Here is a 12099-nt window from a genome sequence, read left to right as displayed (position 1 = left end):
GTTATCCCTCCGGGAAAAACCCAAAATTGCTAAACAGTTTGGACAGACGAGGAGGGAAATGCCGGGGGGTATCCCCAAAAATTTTGGCCCCAAAATTTCCCTTTTCCCCGGGAAAATAAAAAAAAATAAAAATACCCAAAATATTTTTAACATAAACAGTACATAGCTTTGAAAAAAACCATTACTATTTTTTTTTTTAAACAATTTTTTTTTTAAATAAAATGAAAAAGTCACAAACCCCTAAAAATTTTTGCAATAAACACTTTTTTAAAGTTTAAACAAAAATGAAATTTTATTGAACTGGTTCCCCCGCTTTATTAGCCATACAGATTTCATTTTTAAAAAGAAAAACCCAAACCCCAAGGAAAAAAGTATTAATTTTTTTCTGTATAAAAATGTGAAAATTTTTAATTAAAAGATTTTTTTTAAAACCAAAACAGCCAAAATTTAGAAACGGGCTTTTAGTAAACCAAAAAATAAAAAAAGTTAACAAAAAAAAACCCCGGGAAATAATAATTTTTTTAAGAAAAAGTGGGTTTTTGACTTTTAGAGAAATTTTTAAAAGTTTTATTTAATGGCTTTTGGTTTTAAACCAATAATGTGATTTCCTAATAAAAAAGTTTGGGAAGAAAAAAATATTTTTTGAAAAAAAAAAAAAAAAAAACAAAAAGGCCACGGGTGATAAGGGGGGGAAATTCCCAAAACCCTTTTCCGGGGCAACCGTCGAAAAAAACCAACTTCTGACCGAGAAAAACCGTAACTTTTTGTCATAAAAAAATTGATGTCAATTTTGCATACGACAAAAAAACAGATGATAATTTTTGCCCAAAACATTGAAAAATTTCATCGAATTTTTCTTTCCCTTTCCAATGGGGTTTCCTTTAAAAAAGGGCCTTTATTAAACTTTTTATTTAACATGAAAAATGCTTCACTATCAAAAGTCGGGTTGGGGCTTTAACGGGTTTAAAAAATATTCCCTTTAAAATTGCAAAATTAAAAACCGGTTTAGTTAAATATATCATCAAAATGCAATAAAAATTTTTAAAAACATTTTTTTTCCCGTTTGAACAAGGTACACCATTTAAATAACCTGTTTTTTGTAAACAGTCAAACCCCACTTTAACGAACTCGCTTTTTAGCGAATTATCTTTAATACGAACTAAATCTGACATCCCCCCCCGTTTCCTTCTTTATTTTAATATTACAACACTACTTTAATACTTAAACCCGTTTTTAACCCCAATTTTTAAACGCCCAAAACCATTTTTTAAAGGCCCCAAATGAGGGAAAAACCCAATTTTAAAATTTCCCCCGGTTTTAAAAAACCCAAAACTGTTAAAAAAATTGAAAATATGGGGGATACCGCCGATTTAGGATCAGTTAAAAAGAATAACCTACCCGAAAATTTAAAAAAAAATCAAAGGATTGCACAGGGTTTGTTAATGGCTTCAGGGGAAAAAAAGTTTTTTTAAAAAAAGGGTTTCTCACAACAAAAATTTCCTATTTGGTTAGGGAAAAATTTTGTATTTTCACCCCCCCTCATTTTGATTGTTGTAAATTCCCCAATAATTCCCCAAGAAATGTTTTTTGTGTTAGCAATTTTAACCCAAAACGAAAATTTAAAAAATACCCAAAAGAAAACATATTGGGGAAAAATACATAAATAAAATTTATGTACCATTTTAATAATATTTGTTTAAATTTAAAAATTTTTCCCCGCATTAAAAAAGCTGTTAAAAAAGCCCCGGGGTTTAAAACCGGAAAACCCAATGAATAGTAGGGGTTTTTTCCAAATGAAAATTTCCCCATCCAAACAAGTCAGAAAGGGGTTTGTCCCCTTACTTGGGGCCTTTTAGCTTTATTCGCCCTTTAAAATCACTCCCATTTTTTTTTCCTTTTTTTTTTGTTCGATCGAAAAAGGGAAACATGTGGGGTTTATCATTTGAAAAAATTTTTCGAAAAAAAATATATATGAAAAACCAAACTTACTATTCTATTGAGACCATTCACTTATAACCTGGTCCCGGCGGGGTAGGGGGGCCCATTTTTTAAACCCATGGCCCGAAAGCTTTTGGATTTTCCCATCCTAAAGTTTGGGGAAAATCCAGGGGATAAAGCCCCCAAACCCCCGGACAATTGTCCAGGGGTTGGCCCATAAAAAAGAAACGTATAAAAGGGGGGTTTCCTTTTCAGTTTCCCAACTGCCAAAACCCAAACTTCCTCGTAAAAGAATTTGTACTTGCCCCGGCAATTTTTTTGGGAGGAATCGGGCAAAAAAAATTTTTAAGTGTTGAAAACTTTGGAAAAAGTTTTTAAAAAAATCCTTGTTCCCATAAAATACATATATTAATGGCTTTTATAGGTATCATAATTAATCTTTAATCCCCCAAAAATTAAAATTTTTAAAAATTTCCGTTTTTTATAAGAAAATTTTTTCCATTTTTAAAGGGGGAAATGGGTAAAAAAGGAGAAAACCAAAAATTTTTAATTATAACAAAAAAACCCAGGGGTTTTTTGTCACATAAAATTTGCCCAAAATTTTGTTTTAATTATGGGGTGAAAATTATCAAAGTATTTTTCCAATCTGTTTTTAAAAACGTTTTGAAAAAGGGGAGCCTTTCAAAAAAATGTTAAATTTTATTAATTTTCTTTAAAATTTAAACCCATAACTTAAACGGCCAAAAGTATTTTGAAGTGGGCCAAAAAATACATTAACTAAAAAAAAACCTAAAAGAAACCAATGTATATTATGTTTATTTAAAAAAATTAAGGTACAATTACATATCACTACAATTTAAAATTTGGGCCAAGTTTATGTGTCCCCAATAAACACATACATGTCCCCCTTTTCATAAATTAAAAATTAAATTTTAATTTATTTCCAGGGGGTATTATTAAAAAAATACTACCAAAAGTTTTTCACACCCCCACAACAAGAGAAAAAAACTAAGGGGGCACCACCTGGGGCTTTTATTTTTAATGCATGATTTTAATTTTTCCCCATGGGGCTTTTTGGGTTTTTGACTTTTTTCATGTGATTATTTAGGGAAAAATTTCTGAGTATTATTACTTTTAAAAAACAAGCAGTTTAGAAAAATTAAACTTTTGATTTTTCATTCAAAGACAATTTTGAATTTTAAAAAATCTCATTCATTTAATTACCCATTTGATTTTAATTTAAAACCCCCTTCCCAAAAAATTTATATAAAAAAAAAATAATGGGTGCGGGGAGGGTTTTTGGGAATACCCCTTTTTTCACATATTGATGGCCCCTTTTCCAGCAAATTGGGTTTTAAAAAATTTGGGAAAATCTAGACATGTGGGTTAGGAAAAAAAGTGGAGTAGAAGAATTAAAGAAAAGCTAAAGGGCGTACACAGGACAGAAGCAGAAAACAAAATTTTTTATTCGTCCCTTATTTGAAAATTTTCTCCCAAAAAAACAATGCCGACAGGGGAAAACTCTCGAGAGTTTTTTCCCCACAAACTTTGAAGGAAGAAGGGGGGCCCAACTTAATGTGCAAAAATCCATAAAAAATCTTTCCCCGGGGAAAAAAACAAAAAAGAAGTATTAGTTTAAATTTTGCAAAAGCATGTTGGGAAAGCATGTTTATTTAAATTTTGGGATTTATTAAATATCTTTGTGTAGAAATTTTTGGACGATTTTTGGGCATGTTCCTCACTTTTTATGTTAGGGTTTTTTTTTTGGGGAAAAAAAGAAGAAAGGACCAATGAAAAACCAAACAAGTTTCATACCAGAGCTCAACTCACTCTTTTTGACTTTTCAAAATTTTAAAAAATAATTTGTTTTGGGTTTTTTTACCTCCTTTTTCCTTAGTTGTTAAAAAGGGGGAAAAACCAAAATTTTGATAAAAATTGTTTTCATTTTTTTCTGGGTAGGGCCGTCATCATTTTGTTAAAATACCAAAATTTTTTGGGAAAAAAAAATTTTAGATATAAATTAAAGGAACTCCACTGAGGTTTTAAAGCGGGAGCTTTTTTAAAAAAAATAGTTTAACAAAAAATATATTGTTTCTAAAATATACATTTTTTCCCGGGGGAAAAAATTTTAAAAAATGAAACTAAAAACCCCCGCTGTCTTTGGCGTGAATCCCCGGGCATACCACTCGGAAGGAAATCAACAGGGGCTTTTTGGGCCCCTTACCACCCGGGCAAATCGGGGTTTAAATTTAACCCTGAGGCATTGCAAGAAATGTTTTCTGTGAAAAATTTTTAAAATAAAGGTTTTTAGTCAAAGCCCCAAACCAGTGACCTCAAAAAAAAGGGGTCATTTTACTAATTTAACAAAACCTCCACCCCCAAAAATTTATAAAGGGACTTTTGGGCCAAAGGGGAAACCCCCAATTTATGGGGGACAATAAAAAACCCGAGGGACGGAAAAAATACTTTTGTCTAGGGGCATCAACTTTTTGGAAAATTGCAAATTTTCCCAATTTGTAAGTCAAGGGGCAAAAAACCTTTTTCCCAAAAATTTAAAAAAAAAAAAATTTTCCAAAACATGCCAAAAGTCCCAGGTGACTGTACCAAAAATGAATAAAGTTTTTAGCCTGTATGAAAATTTTACACATACTTTGTACAGAATGAATACAGAGTCTGGTTAGGTTGCATACAGAATATCAAAATTCTGTACAAAACATACACAGACACAGAATTTGCTTGAAGTCTGTTCAGGATTTACTATGGATTCTGTACATAGTCCTGCCCAAAACAGAAAAAATTACGGGCAGAATATTATGCAAATAGAATTTTCATTCTTAAGTTTTTAAAAACCAGCAGATTTTCCAACTTAGAATTAGTTTAGCAGACAGATTTTGTATGATACAGAATTTTTGTACTTTTCTACAAAGTAGTTACAACTGACAACTGACAGGAATTACCAATATTCATCCTAATATTTTGATGTGAGGTATATACTAGACAGCTATGCAAAACAAAATCAGTTACAAAATAATATACTTAATTTATTTTATACCTACAAAGTACATTTTTTTAATGTTCTGATTTAGCAGTGAAAAGCAATATTGAGACACTCCCAAGAGATCAGATTATGCTGTATCAATTATAAGACATTAAAAATAGCAATTTGTATCACAATGGTGTGCACTGATTTATACATACATGTAAATAGTAGACAGGAACATCTTATTATTCTAGATATTACAATATCTTAGAAAAATACCCATAATCACTGTGATGCTTAAACCAGTAAAATGCTGTTAGATGGATGTTTGTTTATCAGTCGAACCTGTTGCTCAAAAGCCTATAACCTTAGTTAACAGTTCAAAATATCACTGACACCAAAGGCAACAGTTTCAAGTGTTCTTAAAACACCAATTAACAAATGTTTAATTACCTACTGAAAGTTTTAACTAATCAATATATATATGAAAAAAAGGTTCAAATAAAAAAACATAAAAAGTTAGCAAATGCTATTTTTTTAAATGTACACATAAATACATCATCAGAAAAAAAAATGTGACCATTTAAACACTTACTAAAGAATAGAAAAATGCGACTAAAGAATAGAACAAGAGCTGTCCGTAAGACAGCGCGCTCGACTTTTTTATTGCTTGCCAATAAAAAAAGTTTTTGCAGTAAAAGGCAATACAAGAATCTCTGTATTTTTAAAGTGAACAATGGCCATGAGCATTAAGATATTTAGTGAAGAATTATTTTACTGAATTGTGTGATACCCTTGAACACTGCAGCAAAGTTTGAAATGTTTAAGTCAAAAGAGGGCTGGTAAGAAAGAAAAAAAAACTGAGTTGAGCCTTAAATAGTGCTTGCCTATAATACAAAACATTGACAGTTAAGGGCCATAATTCAAATAAAATCTTTGACAGAATTACCTTCTCCTTGACATGTTTGGGAATCATGATTGTAAACAAGTATTCCAACTTTCAAATTAATATCTCAAACAGTTCAGTCAAAAAGTGGACTGGTACTAAAAACTTAACCAAGATTGTAAGTCGATAAAAGGCCTTAATTTTTAAAACAAATCCTTGACAGAGTTACCTTCTCTTGCGTACAGATGGGGGTAATGATGTGAAATAGCATTAAAAGTTTCAAAGCAATATCTCAAAGGGTTAAGGCAATAAGTGGATTTTACCCATATTCAATGTATTTTCTAAGTCAAAAAGGGGCATAATTCTGTCAAAAACCTTGACAGAGTTATGTCCTCTTGTCTGTTGGTTGGGTCGTGATGGTAAACAAGTATGGTCAGTTTCAAAGCAATACCTCCAATGGTTTTGAAATAAAGTGAGGTGGTACAAAAAACTTAACCAAGCTCAATACACTTTCTAAGTCAAAAAAAGGGCCATAATTCTGTCAAAAACCTTGACAGAGTTATGTACTCTTGTCTGTAGATGGAGGTTATGATGGTGAACAAGTATGGTAAGTTTCAAAGCCATACTTGTAATACTTCTGAAATAAAGTGGGGTGGTACGAAAAACTTAACCAAGGTGTGACGCCAACGCCGACGCCGGGGCGAGTAGGATAGCTCCCCTTTTCATAGAAAAGTCGAGCTAAAAATGCGAAAAGAAGCATCTGTACATTATATACAACACTGATTGAGGGCAACAATTTGCAATAAGTGCAAATTTAAGACTGTGAAACAGTTTGTTAAGAATTTCATTTGAAAAATTTAAAATATTCATAATTAAACCCTTAAAAGAGAAGGACATAGGTTTCATGATATTCAATTAAAAAAAAACTAATTAAAAAAGACTATACAATACTAAACTTTTAACATGGTATTTGGCTGTTTGCATACATATATCTTATTATCAAAAGACACTGAGAGACAAAGAAAATTAATATTTGAGACAAGTATACATTTCATATCTTTAGTTGCCATTACTGGTACAATATGCTGGACCTTAAATTCATTGTCTGCTGGCTTCAGTGTTGACAAAAAAGCTAACAACTCCTTATATATACTCTCATAAAGGAAGAAACACACCTTTCCATAGTTATCACATCCATCTGAATCTTTATAACATATTGTTGAATTGTCTCTGTTTTTCATTCTTTTATATTGTGTGCCATAAATTGTTTGACCATTAAGTTCTATACGTGTAAACAGTTTATATTTGCTTGGAATGGACGCATGGCCAATATAGGTCTCGTAAGCATTTACTTCTACTTGGTTTAATTCTCTGTAAAAAAGCGCTCCGAGTATATAAATGCCAGGTTTAATTTGCTCACCTCTTTTCAATAACTGAGGAAATTCAATAGATTCACATAAGCTTGAAATGTATGAACCAGAGGGAATGCAACTATGTCTTAACTCGGGTAGTTTCTGTAAAAAGGAAACTCCTTTTATGATTTGTTGGTCAACATTTTGTGTACCCTTAATCATTTTTAGTAATTTTCCATTCTTGTCCTCAAATGGAAAGCAACTGTGTGTATACAAAGGGCCAAAATTTCTGACATTTTCAACCAAATGAAGTAGTTGGTGTATGTTAAGTGTCATAAAGCAAACATCATACAACTCTTCAAATCTGCGACAGAATTCTTCCATCATTTTTTCAGCCTTCTTTAGGTTGCTTTCAATTATACCATCTTGAAGCAGTATAAAAATGGCTGAAACAAGAAGTGAGTAATGCAGCCAACGCTCATCATCAATCACACCTCTCTAGTAATGGATACAACCATAGCTATAACAGGAAATTTTGAAATTCTGGATGCCCTTCCAGTATATTTTTTATGTCCTGTACAAGTTGATCGTGGTAGCTGACAATCTAGGGTTTGGGGGGATGATGTTGTGTACGACAGGCCATTATAACTGTAGATACAGGTGGTGATGAAAGTACTAAAAGTTTTCTTTTCGAAAGGAGTCTGTTGAGAACCACAAAGTTAGAGGGAGAGTCGCTTGGTACACAAAGTAGGTACACATGCAGGTGATAGTCGTAGTAGCTATCCTTCAACAGAGAATCAAATGGTTGAGGAACAGAAGACGAGCCTAGGAAGAGACCTTTGATTTCGCGATTGATGGCGTTTTCTCCCCTTTTACCAGTATGATGACACAAGTCTGCATCTCGAAGAGCTTGCTCGGTGGTTCTTTTCGGCCCTGCTGGGTTTTCAGCATTAAAAGGAAATGTGTGTGTGTGACCTTGACCTCTTGCAGCTGTTTTACCTTCTTGAAGGCATTTCCAACATCCAAAAGATCCATTAAATTGCACAGAATTACATAGCAAAGCTCTAGCTGGAAGGTCTGCAGTTGCACCTAATAAATAACCCTTGCAAATGAATTTACCCTTATCAGGTGAAAAGCACTCAACACCTTTTCCAAACCTCTTGAACTCTTCAAGTAATGGTTCAAGGAATGTGTTCATTTCTGGTTTTTCTCCTCCAAACCAAAGACCTGACAAAATCATGTTTTGTGGAAGATTTCTTAACTTGAAGTCCAGCTCGTTTATTGACAAGAACACAGGCCAAATCGAAAATTTACTACTTTTGAAAACTGGGGCACCATCTGTGTTCAGAAGAAACGACACATTTTCCGGATCACTGAGTGGACCATTGTTCATACACATGTTTTGATACAAATATCCATCATAAACATCTTTTAGTTGACCCATAGTCTGTCTAGTGAAACGACCTTGAAGTGATACATAAAACCCAGCATGTGAGAAAAATGATCTTATCTGATTGATCACAGGGACGTGGAGAAAATAAGGCAGTTCTCTTTCAGAAAAATCTGTCAAGCATTTTTGATTTTCACATTGCTTTACCTCTTTATTTTCAACTGATTGTTTGCAAACTGGACAGTAGTAATGGTACTGAAGAGGATTTTTTAAACGATTGAAATAAGATTTATATGCATGTAAACTGTTGCATACTTTGTTGCTGTCAGGCAGAACATAAGCAAAAATGTCAAGAAGCTGCTGAATAGCATCTCCAGCTAGATTGTAACTTTCTAAAATAATATAAGGCCAGGGCGGGGGAATAGACATTGAGATGGTGGGTACAGTAATGTCGACTCCATGGGGTGTGACAAAGGGGGGTGGCATCTGGTGATGCTCCGTGCCGGTTGAAGTATCGGGTGATCTTCTTTGGACGTGTAACAAAATGTCAGTCGTCATCTTCAAAATACATTATTTCTAGTTCATCATTCTCTGTTTGACTTTCATTGTCATCCATATTTAGGACACATTCTAGGTCAGAGTCACTGCTGTCTTCAAGTTCATCATCAGTACACTGAAATATTAAGAAAGTCATTCAATTTAGTACTGTCTCTGCTATTTCAAGTAAGCAGAGCAAGTAATCATGGTTTGAACAAACTTGGTTGAAGATTACTACTAATACTAGTTAATAGTTACTATTAAAATAGTCAGCAATTTATTTTTCTTGCATATCAATTACGCTTACATTAAAGAGAGAATTGATTAAGTGAGTGTAGAGGATGATTTAATAAACAAGCAGGGCCCGAGAGGCCGGCTGCGGAACGCTCACGGGCTGATAGTTCTTGGAAGAATTACACTGTAAATATAGGACTCTGGTGAGGTGGAGGCTATGCATAATAGAGTCAGCAGGGCGGCTTAATTTGAAAAACTTCATTAAGGACCACTAGCTGATTTAATATGGCAAATATGCAAGCTCTAGGCCTTATGGTTTTTGAAAAAAATTTCCACCTAACTATAATTCAAAAACTGGTGACCCCTATGGCTTGATCATTTTTTCACTGACCCCAGGGGCATAATTTGAACAATATTGGTACAGGACTATTAGGTTATATTACGTGCCAACTAGTCAAAGCTACGAGACTAGGGGCTTATGGTTTCTCACAGGGGATGGTTGTGTGAAGGAATGGGTCCCGCCCAGGTGCGGGGGCATTTGCCGCCAGGGAGTGAATGTTGAACAAGCTTTGCGGGGAGCACTAGGTGATACATACCAAATATCAAAGCCCTAGGCCTTACGGTTTCTGTCAAGATGATTTTTTAACAAAATTTAAGATTTTCCCTATATAACTTACTTGTGACCCCCGGGTCAACGCTAGGTTTGACCCTAAGAGCATAATTTGAACAACATTGGTAGAGGACCATTAGATGGTGCTGCATACATAATATTAAAGCTCTATGCCTAACCGTTTCTGTCAAGAAGCTTTTTTAAGATTTTCCCTACAGGAGTCTATGTAAAACTGGTGACCCTGGGATGGGGTCTGTTTTGACCCCAGGGGCATAATTTGAACAATCTTTGTAGAGTACCACTAGGTGATGCTATACACCAACTATCAAAGTTCTAGACCTTTCAGTTTTTGACAAGAAGATTTTTAAAGATCTCCCTTCAAGTTTCTATGGCAACCAGAGTTCTACATGGAATAAAATACTTTGAACGACTTTGGTAGAGCTTAAAGCAAGGATCATCCATGTCAAGTTTTATTAAATTTGGCCCAGTAGTTTCAGAGAAGTCGTTTGAAGAAAAAGTTGACGACGGACGGACGGACGATGGACAAAAGATGATCCTAAAAGCTCACCTTGTCACTACGTAACAGGTGAGCTAAAAATGCTTTAAACATGTTACAAATATATTTAACTAATTATTTAATAGTTGTTGAACACTTACCTGTATTAACCCATGTTCGTTCAAATTATTTCTACAATGAGAATACTCCGACTCTACTCTGTCAATACTAGTATACTCCCGACGTTTCTTGTTTTGAAGGTGGCGTTTTAATATCTTCATTGTTTTTGTTTGTTGCTTTTTTTTACCATAAGCTCCTCTCTTTCGTTTGTTGCCGTTGTCGGACATGATAAATTGAAATGTTATCGCTAATTATTTATAGATTCTATTTAGATCTACACTGCACAAGTGTTTACACACGTTTATTGTATGCTTACACGCGCGACTTTACGTCATCGGTACCAGCATCCTTTCTAATGGGGCTCTCAACAGGGCATACTAAACAAAATATTAAGATACAAAATGAAATATTTTCAAATATAAACAAAATTCTTATAAAAAGCACACTTAAAAATGGTTTATCTTTTTATTTCTAGCAAATAAATACATTTATTAACAAGATATGTCTTCCACCTCAGCGACATAATATTTAAACTTAAATTAGTTTTTCCTGTGAAAAACCCCACGTTTCCCAGAACAGGTGCCCTGGAAGACCCGCTAAAAGAGAACACGCGCTTTTCCTACTTTGTGGACAAGAACAAGTAAAAACTAGAACTATCACTAAATGTGATTAATACCCCCACAAGGCTGCTTCGGAAATGAGGATGTTACTAGTAATAGAATACCTTGTAAAAGAATTGAAATATAGAGTTATGGTTGTGGGCAATTAAAGATAATTGTGGTTCTTATATGTTGCATTTCCTTTCAATGTGGTTGGCCATTGATGAAGTTTAATTGAATTACTCTGTAATAAGTCCAGAAAGACAAAGAAAAGGAACAAAGGGTCAATAACTCTATAAATACTTGAAGATAGAGTTATAGTTCTTGTGCACTGCACTTCCTCTTATTGTGCTTGACCATTGTATGAAGTTATTTTTGAATTCCAACCAGTAGGTTTTAAGTTATGCTCCTGACAAGGAAAACCATCAAAGGGCAGTAACTCTGTATTTTGTCAAATGGAGTTTATGGCTCTTTGTGCACTGCACTTCCTTTTAATGTCCTCGACAACTGTATGAAGTTGTATATTGAATTCAAAACAGTAGTTTTCCAGTTATGCTCTGGACAAGGAAAAGTAACAAAAGGCAATAACTCTGTAATTAGTCAAGATGGAGTTATGGTTCTTGTGCACTGCACTTTCTCTCAATGTGCTTGACCACTGTATGAAGTTATATTGAATTCCAACCATTTAGTCTTCAAGTTATGGTCTGGACAAAAAAGGCAATGGAAAAGCAACAAAGGGCAATAATTCTGTAATTACTTTAGATAGAGTTATGGTTCTTGTGCACTGCACTTCCCCTTATTGTGTTTGACAATTGTATGAAGTTGTTTTGAATTCCAACCAGTAGTTTTCAAGTTATGCCCAGACAAGGAAAAGTAACAAAGGGCAATAACTCTGTAATTAGTCACGATAGAGTTATGGTTCTTATGCACTGCACTTCCCTCTCAATGTGCTTGACC

The 12099-nt window shown here is 33.9% G+C and overlaps 2 protein-coding genes across 2 annotated transcripts; both read right to left on the bottom strand.

The window, feature by feature from the left end:
- Positions 1–6852: 6852 nt before the first annotated feature.
- LOC132732911 (uncharacterized) lies at positions 6853–8932 on the bottom strand (the record flags this gene model as incomplete). The annotated part of the gene is given in 2 exon segments (XM_060719438.1): positions 6853–7008; positions 7790–8932. Coding segments are annotated over 2 exon segments (1299 nt in total), but the record flags the coding sequence as incomplete, so codon positions are not given.
- A 161-nt stretch (positions 8933–9093) lies between these two features.
- LOC132732910 (uncharacterized) lies at positions 9094–11420 on the bottom strand. The gene is made up of 2 exons (XM_060719437.1): positions 10585–11420; positions 9094–9219 (listed from the first exon to the last, which is right to left on the bottom strand). Exons 1-2 carry the CDS (start codon positions 10768–10770, stop codon positions 9094–9096), a joined length of 312 nt encoding a protein of 103 aa, XP_060575420.1. The 5' UTR covers positions 10771–11420.
- Positions 11421–12099: the final 679 nt, after the last annotated feature.

Source organism: Ruditapes philippinarum, unplaced genomic scaffold (assembly GCF_026571515.1).
Source record: "Ruditapes philippinarum isolate M1 unplaced genomic scaffold, ASM2657151v2 ctg21472_1_1_1_1, whole genome shotgun sequence".
Taxonomy (NCBI): Eukaryota; Metazoa; Mollusca; class Bivalvia; order Venerida; family Veneridae; genus Ruditapes; species Ruditapes philippinarum.
Note: the sequence above shows the minus strand (reverse complement) of the source record. Positions and strands in the feature narration are given on the sequence as shown.